Source organism: Acomys minous (assembly GCF_964271855.1).
Source record: "Acomys minous genome assembly, chromosome: 6".
Taxonomy (NCBI): Eukaryota; Metazoa; Chordata; class Mammalia; order Rodentia; family Muridae; genus Acomys; species Acomys minous.
The window spans coordinates 65,157,393-65,167,554 of NC_140487.1; the positions used below are offsets into that span (position 1 = coordinate 65,157,393).

The 10,162-nt window shown below is 38.0% G+C and overlaps 1 protein-coding gene across 1 annotated transcript; it reads right to left on the reverse strand.

Annotated features, from left to right (window-relative positions):
* Positions 1-775: 775 nt before the first annotated feature.
* Positions 776-1,729, reverse strand: LOC311600927 (olfactory receptor-like protein OLF3; the record flags this gene model as incomplete). Its single annotated transcript, XM_084788090.1, has 1 exon — positions 776-1,729. One exon carries the CDS (start codon positions 1,727-1,729, stop codon positions 776-778), a length of 954 nt encoding a protein of 317 aa, XP_084644216.1.
* Between the last annotated feature and the right edge of the window lie 8,433 nt (positions 1,730-10,162).

Genomic DNA, 10,162 nt, shown 5'->3' on the forward strand with positions numbered 1-10,162 from the left:
AAAGATGTGTGAATTTCTTAGAGTTTAGTCCAATTCAATATTTCACATTGACACCTCTTATCTATGCAATGAAGTCTCTTTGAAATTGGTTGACAGCTGTCCATTAGCACCTTAAAGCTAAGGATTTCTTTAACTTTATAGTTATCCAGCATATGAAAACCTTTGCATAAATCCCCTGAACGAAAATGTAAGAACTTCATTGTGTCTTTCTGCAGTTGTTTGCATTAAGTGAAAGCCATTGGTGCTGCATGTAGTTGGCTGAACTCAGTAACATCTTCAAGGCTTGAGCACCATTTCTTCCAAATGTTGACTCACTCAGTAGCTGCCTCTGAGTATGTAGAGCATGCATTATTTGAGTCTACAGACATGAAAATGCATTTCCACCTCCCGGGAAATACCATAATCTTTTCTGAAAGACATTGGAGTACACACTTGTACAGGATACCTTGTGGGCAAGGTAGGATTCAAGAACAGGTTCATGGTATTAAACAATTTGGAAACATTGAAAAGGTTAGTGGCATTGTTTTATTTTAATTGTCAACTGTAGAAATCAAGCTTGAATAACAATGGGATCTCAGTGCTGCTTAGCTCCACTGTACGTTCTGCTGTGACGTAAGAGTACACCCACACCCCACATCCCAGCACAGTCACTCAGCCTTCTACATATCATCACCAGTCATGATGCATCAGCTCCACCTGCGTCTCCATGGCAATCACTGTCACATCTGAGTTGGGTGCAGAAGACAAAAGCAAAGCCCTTTTTCTCTAGTGATGCTCAGGATTTCAGTTTTGATGCAAACCCAGAGAATTGTCCCAGTAATTTCTGCCAAGCCCCCTTCACCTCCTTATTCCTTAGGCTATAAATCATGGGGTTTAGCATGGGTGTCAAAATTGCGTAGAACAAAGAAATCAACTTCTCCTGAAGGACAGAGGGGCTGGAGTGGGGCTGTATGTAAGTGAAAATGGCCATGCCATAGCACAGGGCAACCACAGTGAGGTGGGAGGCACAGGTGTGGAAGGCCTTCCTTCTTCCCTCTGTGGACTGGATCTTTAGGATGGTGGAGATGATCTGGATGTAGGATAGGAGAACCAAGCAAAATGGAGTCATCAAGAGAATGATGCTTGATACCATTATAGCAACTTCATTGGTAGAGGTATCCACACAGGCCAGCCTCACCACAGCAAGGAGCTCACAGGATATATGATCAATGTACATGTTCGTGCACATGGGCAGTTGGAAGGTGATGGCAGTCTGCATCATTGAGTTGATGGAACCACTGGCCCAAGATACAAGAGCCATCCTACTGCATAGTCCTGTATGCATGATGGCAGAGTATCTCAGCGGGTTGCACACTGCCACATAGCGGTCATAGGCCATCATTGCTAGTAGAACAAACTCAATCCCTCCTAAGCCAAGAGAGAAAAATAACTGGGATGCACAGCTCAGAAATGGGATTGTTTTATGTGATGCAAGCAAATGAGCCAGCAGCTGGGGCACTATGCTTGTGGCATAAGATACATCTACAAGCGACAGGTTAGTGAGAAAGAAATACATGGGAGTGTGGAGTCGGCTGTCCAGCCTGATCAGAAGAATGATGAGGAAGTTCCCCAGCACTGTCACCAGGTACATCAGCAAGAACAGGACAAACAGGGAGACTTGAGTGTCCCAGTCACTGGACAGGCCAAGGAGGATGAATTCATGCACCCATGTCTGGTTGTCTGTTCCCATTTAAAAATGTCAATCAGCACTGAAAGTGAAACAGATGTTCATCAAGAAGCACAACAGAATAATGCTATTGATTCATTGGTGCAACCTAAACATCTGCCATCATACAGAGAATGGTGCATGACATTAGTGATAAAATGATGAGCAAAGAAAAATGTAGTGGAGCTGTTAAGGAATGGTCTTAAGCACACCAATTAGACTTATCTCAGGGAAATGTGTTAACCTGTTATACAAGGAAAGAATTGGAAGAAGTGAGGCCAAGAATGTGAGGCAGTGAGGCAGTTTTACTGAGCAAGAGTGTAACTTTTGCTTAATGATAAACACACACACACACACACACACACACACACACACACACACACACACACAATTCAATAATAGAAACATACACATAAGCTCAAATGTGACTTACATGGGGTAGAAACTTTAAGCCATCACTTATGGAACTGTGATAATTAACCTGGGTGTGAGTAGAAAGATAACCTCTATGGTGGAGTAGCAAACATGATTGTCCATCATTTGCCTTCCATGAATTCAGTTACAAATACCCCAGGAAGTAGACTTTCATACATCTGAGAGCTCACGTTGGTTTAGACCTTAAGAACCTGAGGAAGCAGCGGGGCCAATGGGTTTATTTGAAAGCCTTTGATCTCTTCAACTTTTACTTATATTGAGGAAAGAAATGTGATTCCCCCCACACACACACACACACTTTTTCAATGTGTTGTTCTCATGAATCTATGCTTCTGGGGGGCTCAGGAAACAGGTCACCATTTTTGTTGCTCTTGTGGATGATCAGGATTTGGTTTTCAGCAGGTATATGGTAGCTCACAATTATCCACAATTCCTGATCCAGGGGACCCAATGCCTTCTGACATCTGCAGGCACCAAGCATGACAGAATTGTGGTACCCATACATACATGTACGTAAAACACTCACATACATAAACCAACTAAATAAATCTTTTTAAAAAATATTAAAGACTCTATACTTTGAGTCTGGTTTTCATGAAAGCAAAAATATAGATGCTTAGATGATCTAAGTAAAAAAAAACTGTGTGTGTGTGTGTGTGTGTGTGTGTAAAATTTGCATTTGAAAATATAAACAGAAGAATCATCTTGGCTAGATATCTTAACACAGCTACAGTTGATCACATTTTCACATTATTTTGTGCTCACCATCCATCAAAATGTAGTTGAATTTCTTTCTTTGTTTCACTATGAATAAATGAGGATCCAAATACTGACTTCATGACATACCACTCTAGTCAGGAAGCCAGAGCTTGGTCTTTGCAGCTACAGAAAATCCATGGCTTCTATTGATCTCCCTAAACTTGAGATTTCTTTTTCATTGACATTAAAGAAAACCAACAACAGAGTATAAAACGGAAAAGATATTTGCTCTATTTACATGTATCAACAATATCAAAAGAAAAAAAGAGAAAAGGAAGCCTGTGAGTCAACTGAAGGCCACAGCTGAGGATAAGAACACACTGGTGCTGAATAACGAACATGGTGTCCATGTCCGTTTTACTGAACTCTCCCTCCTGCATAACTTCACTTTATGCTCTCTGTTCAGTATTTGTTCAACTGTAGGGATTGTACCTGTTTTCTGGGCTTCCTCCATTCTCCTGTGATAAATAACAAAATCCTATTTTGCATTATTTGAATCATAGAATCTACACATTCGTCACACCTCAAATAAATTTAAACGTTCTTTAAGATATATTGATGTGCTCAAAATTGAAAAATGCAAGCTCACGGATCAGAACATCATGTTGCAGCATGACCAACGCCTGTGGCTCACTGACTGAGATATGGGTATCAAGATAGAAGGACTTTCTTTTGCTATGTTTTATAAACTGTAGTAAGACAACATAATGATTGTGGTCGTAATAAATTGAACATAGCAAATAATACAGCAAGAAAAACTTTGTAACTGGGGCATGGCTAAGGAGCAAAGCGTGTACTTACCATGTGTGGGGTCCTGGGTTTAATCGCTGGCATGAAAAAAGAAAGAAAGAAAGAAGGGAGGGAAGAAAGAAAGAATTCAGAACAAAGAGAAGAGAAGAGGAAAAGGACTCTTGAAACATTCTACGAAAAATTATCTCCTCTGACTTCTGTATTGCATCCCCATTCCCAAGACTCAGGAAGCACCAGCGATGATAGGGAAGAAAGATTGTAAGACCAGAGTTGGGAGGACTGGAAGGAAATGCTGTCTTCTGGACATGACAAGAGCGCTGAACTCATAAGTTTACAGTAGCCATGGTTTCATAAGTCCTGCACAAGATCACGTCAATCAACATTCCAACATGTCAGCTGGTGCGCTTTCGGGGAGGGAGAGCCAGTTTTCTTTAAGAATGTGGCTCCTAGTAGGTGGACTGGGCCCCAGTGGTGCCCCACCACCACCACGCGTCTAAGACAGCACACATTTTATTTGTCAGTACACGTAATTACCTCCGTTTGGCCCTAGTGAAAATTACCTTCATGTGCCTTTGAGAATTACCTAGTAATTACTCACTGCAGCAATTTATCAAGAAAAATGTGTGTTCCATAACAAAAAAAAGTGTTCAAGAGCTTTTAGACAATCTCCTTTGTGGCATAATACATGTAATTTTAAAAAATCAGGCATTGGTCAATAAATATTTTTTCAATGAAATAAATCCATTCACTGGTTACATAGAAACTCTCATATTTTCTCATGATATTTAAATCTAGTTTTGAATTATAATAAATCAAATGCTGTCCTTTTACTAATTCAGTTTTATGAAGTCACTCACCATTTTACAGTTTTTCTTTCCTTTTTTCCATTTTCTGACCTTTTATAACTTCTCTAGTTGAAAGTATCTATGATCTGGAAAAAAGAATGAAAAGTAGGGAATTCATTCCCACAGCCATGCAAATTGATGTAAAAACCAGATTGGCTCTTATCCAGATGGTATAGGTGAAGTTTGACTTTAGATTCTCCTGCCTCCCTTGTTCTGGATTTGTGTTCTAACATTTCATCTCTAAGCCACGTAACTTTATGCAACCCTCTCCTTCTCTGCACCAAGAGGCCTTGAAGAAGACATGGCTCCTCCTACATAATCAAACTTTCCTTTCTTCTTCTAAAAGTAGAACATTAAAAATATATCAAGATTTGAACTCTAATTAAACATGTTTTTAATGCTAAATATATGATTTGGTTCTATTTGCTGTTAACATGTGATGTTTTAAAGACATTAGTGACATCACTTAGTCTGTTGAAATTTAATTAATATGAGCAGCTGATCATCCAGAGGAGCCTCCTATTTATTTTCTGCTCCCCACATCTCTGCAGAAGGCCTGGGAGGAAAAAAATGTACTTCCAAATAAGATAGAATTTCTCAAAATAAGATACACATCACCTTTTACCTAGCATACTTTCCCTATATCTGGATTCCAGTATAAATGATACATTAAAGGAAATATGATCAGCTGATCCTCAGGTCAGAGATGAGAGATATGACCCATAAGCACTCACTCAAACAGCAAAAACCTTTGCTCAACTGGTGCCACACAGTCATCACACATTGGTCTGGGCATGGCTTCTGATGCTTCTAAACTCTTTTTAATCAATACTCCACAAGACTCAGTTTACCTCTGCAAAGACAGAAGCATCCTGGCCTTGGCACTTGATTTTTACTTCCTTTCTGAATAGTCAGTATCATGTTTTATTAACCAAACCAATGAATGCATTGTGAGTTTAATTTTATTCTAACCTCTGTTGGCTAGATGATTCAATAATTTATGTACCACACTGCCTCTCCTCCCTTTTCCCCTGGCCCCACACATATTGAGAAATAAGTTTTGATTTAGGAAACACCATAACTACTCACAGTGTTAAGAATTTCCCAGTGTCCCATTCATCCTAAATTTAGAAAAATAATCCATTGCATTATTTATACTCATATAAATAATAGGTTACTATTGAACAGCTTGAGTTGTTCATAAAATCCCAGGCTCTGCAGTACAACTTGAAGTCGGGAATAGTGAGACCTCCAGCAGACATTTTATTGTCAAGGATTGTTTTAGCTATCCTATGATTTTGTTTTTACAAATGGAGTTGAGATTTGTCCTTTCATGGTCTGTGAAGAATTGTATTGGATTTTTTTTTTATTCTCTCATATAACATCCTGACCTCAGTTTGCCCTCCCTTCTCTGCTCCCACTTCCTCTCCTATTCCCCCTCTACCCCAGACCCACTCTGCCTCCTTTTACCTTCAGAGAAGGGCAAGCCTCCAAGGGAGATCAACCAATACGGCACAGCAAGTTACAATAAGCATCGGCAACCCAGTAAGACAGAGTGCCAAAAGCAGAGAGTCAGAGACAGCCTCCACTCCCACAAGGAATCCCATAAGAACACGCAACTATACAACCATGATATATATGCCGAGGACCTAGGTTAGAGTCACACAGGCTCCCTGATTTCCGGTTCAGTTTCTGTGAGCCCCTATGAGGTCTGGTTGGCTGACTCTGTGGATTTTCTTGTAGTGTCCTCGACCTCCCTGCCTCCTACAATCCTTCCTCTCCCTCTTCCACAGGATTCCCCGAGCTCTGCCTGATGTTTGGCTGTGAGTTTTCTGCATCAGCTCTGATCAGTTTCTGGATGAAGCCTTTCTGATAATGACCATGCTAGTCTCAAATTTAAGAATTTAGGAATCATTTCATTGCCTTTTTTTTTTGATAGTCATGTTTGGTTCTATTCTAAGTCTATGGGCTGTCCTGCTTCTGGTTCCTGGCCCTTGAGGCAGTGTCCGATATGAACCCTCTCTTGTGGCGTGGGACTCATGTTGGACCAGTCATTGGTTGGCCACTCCTACAAGTTCTGTTTCACTTTTACCCCAGCACATAATGAGGCAGCACAAACTGTAGGTAAAAAATCTTGTGACTGGGATGATGTACCAATCCCTCAACTGGAGGCCTTGCCTGGGTACATAAGATGGACGCCAGTTAAAATTCCATATCCCTCATTCCTAGGAGACATTGTTAGAGTCACCCTCATAGATTCCAGGGAGGACACCTCTTTTGCCTTACGGAAGCTTTTCAGTTTCATGAGGCTCCATTTATTGATTGTTGATCTTAGTGACTGTGTGATTGGTGTTCTGTTCAGGGCTGTTCCACATTTTCTCTTCTATGAAGTTCAGTGCCTCTGGTTTTATGTTGAAGTATTTGATCTACTTGGACTTGAGTTTTGTACAGGGAAACAGATGTGGATCAATTTGCATTCTTCCATATGCAAACATCCAGTTAGACCAGCACCATTTGTTGAAGGTATTTTCTTATTTCCATTGTATACTTCTGGCTTCTTTATTTAAAAAATCAGGTGTTCATAGTTGTGTTGAATTATGTCTGGGTGTTTGATTCAATCCCATTGGTCAACCTGTCTGTTATTATGCCAATGCCCTGAGGTTTTTATTATTATGGCTTTATAGTACAGCTTGAAATCAGGGATAGTGTACTTCCTGAAGCTCCTTTATTGTACAACACTGATTGTTTTAGCTATTCTGTTGTTTGTTTGTTTGTTTGTTTTTGTTTTTGTTTTTTTGTTTTTTGATTTTCCATATAAAGTTGAGTATTGTTCTTTCAAAGTCAGTAAAGAATTGTGTTGAAATTTTGATGGAGATTCCGTTGAATCTGTAGATTTATTTTGGTAGGATAGTAATTTTATTATATTAATCCATGAGCATGAGAAATCTTTACATCTTCTGATATCTTCTTTAATTTCTTTTTTCAAAAATAAATATGTATATATTTGCATTCTTCTACATGCAGACATCTAATTTGACCAGCCATATTTATTTGTTGAAGATGCTGTCTTTTTTCCCCAGTGTATTTCTGACTTCTTTATCAAAACTCAGGTGTCCATAAGTGTATGGATTTATGTCTGGGTCTTCAATTTGATTCCATTGATCAATGTCTGTTTTATGGCAATACCATGCTGTTTTCATTATTATAGCTCTATAATATAACCACATATCATGGGTGGTGATTCTTCCAGAAGTACTTGTACAGTTGAAGATTGCTTTAGCTATTTTGGTTATTTTGTTTTTCCTTATTAAATTGAGGTATGTAAAGAGCCCCGTTAGAATTTTAATGAGAATTGAATGGAATCTGTAGATTGCTTTAATAGGATGGAATCATTTACTCTGTTCATCCTACTGATCCACAAGCACTGGGAAATTTTCCTATCTTCTAATATTGTCTTCAATTTCTTGTGTGTTTTTATCACACAAGTTTTTCACTTGTTTGGTTAGAGTTACCCCAATATACTTTATATTAATTGAGGCCATTGTGGATGGTGTTGTTTCCCTAACTTTTTTTTCAATCTATTTGTCATGTGTATATAGAAGGACTACTTTTTAAATGTAATTTGTACCCAGCCTCTTTGCTCAAAAGGTTTATCATGTGTAGGAGTTCTCTGGTAGGATGCTAGGATCATTCATGTATAATATTATATCATCTGAAAATAACAATACTTTGACTACTTCTTTTCCAATTTGTATCCTCTTGATGTCCTTTAGTTGTCCTATTACTCTAACTAAAACTTCAAGTACTATATTGAATAGATAGGGAGAGAGTGGAAAACCTTTTGTTCCTAGTTTTAGTGGAACAGATTCTCTCCATTTAATTTGATGTTGTATATAGGCTCAATGTAAATTGTGTTTACTGTATGAGGTATCACGTCCCTTTATTATGTTCACTAATATCTTTGGGACTTTTGTCAGAAAGGGGTGTTGGATTTTATTAAAGGCTTATTAACATCTAATGAGATAATCATGTAGGGTTTTTACTTTCAGTATATTTATATGGTGGATTATATTCACTGATTGATTTCATATGCTGAACCATTCCTGCATCACTGAGATGAAGCTTACTTGATCATGATGGATGACCTTTTTGATGTTTTCTTGGGTTGTGTTTGCATGTGCTTGTTATTCTATTTTTTACATATATATTTATATTATTGCACATATATACAATAAACTACCTACAGCAAGAAGAACCACAAAAAATCAGGAATTATATAAATGCTACATTCATAGTGTTTTGGTAATTTGTATTTGGCAACATTAAGGAAAACATCTTTCCTATCTTAGTGAATCTAAAATTCTGAATGTTAATCAATATCTATCATATCTCATCATTATGAACTTAAAACATCTATCTAGACCTAAAAACATCTGAACCCCTAGACAACTAGACAACTCATCAGAGACTTGAGAAGGAATAAACAGGAAGTGCAGGTTAACAGCTTCCAAAATGAGGAGATGACAGAAAATTTTCTGCCTGAACAGTCACCCAAAACTCTTATAACATTGGATTATCACTTTCAGCCTTCTGGCTCAATATATCTAAGGACATATGTGTGAGGCAGGAACTATTGAGGACTTGCTTACCCTGTCTTGGCAGAGTTTAGCAGTCACTCTGCTTGCATCCAAACTTGCTCATTTTTAGGGAGATTTCTGTCTGTGGTAGAAATGAGGACATTTTGCCCAATGGCTTGTTTGCCACATTTGAAGCTATCTCCTCAGAGACATACAGAGAGGCATTTAAAGATGTTTTTATTATTTTAAAGATTCTTTGACAGTGAGAAAGGTTAACTCCTGGCAACACCCAGCCTACCTTAAAAAAGATGATAAGCATCAGAGATAGCTTCAAATGTTGCATTATTTTACTGAGTATTTTTGCATCTATGTTCATCAGTTTGTAATTCTCTTTTTTGTTGGGTCATTATGTGGTTTGAATGCCAGCCTAACTGAGGTCTCAAAAGAACTGATTAATGTTCCTTCTGTTTTTATTTTATGAAATATTTTGAGGAGTATTGGTGTTAACTCTTCTTTTAAAGTCTGGCAGGTTTCTATACAAAAACTATATGGCCGTGGGCTTGTTTTGGTTGGGAGACTTTTAATGACTGCTTCTATTTCCTCAGGGGTTATAGGTCTATTTAAATTGTTTATCTAATTTTGATTCAATTTTGGTAAATGGTATCTATTGAGAAAACTATCCATTTCTTTTTGATTTTCCAAATTGGTGCACTACATGTTTTTAGAGTATGTCCTTATGATTCCCTGGATATCCTCTGTGTCTCTTGTTAGGTTCTCCTATAGTTTCTGATTTAATTAATTTGGATAATATCTCTCTGCTTTTTAGTTTAGGTAAGAGTTTGTTTGTCTTGTTGTTTTACTCAAAGAACCAACTATTTGTTTAATTGATTCTTTATAATGTTTTCTTTATTTCTGTTTGTTGATCTCATCCTCCATTCAGATTATTTCTTGCCATCTCTTTCTCTTGGCTGTGCTCACTTTTTTGTTTTGTTTTAGAGCTTTCAGGTATGCTGTTAAGTTGCTTGTATGATATCTATTCAATTTTTTTTCTGTATGTAGTTAGTGCTATCAACTTTCCTCTTACCATTGCT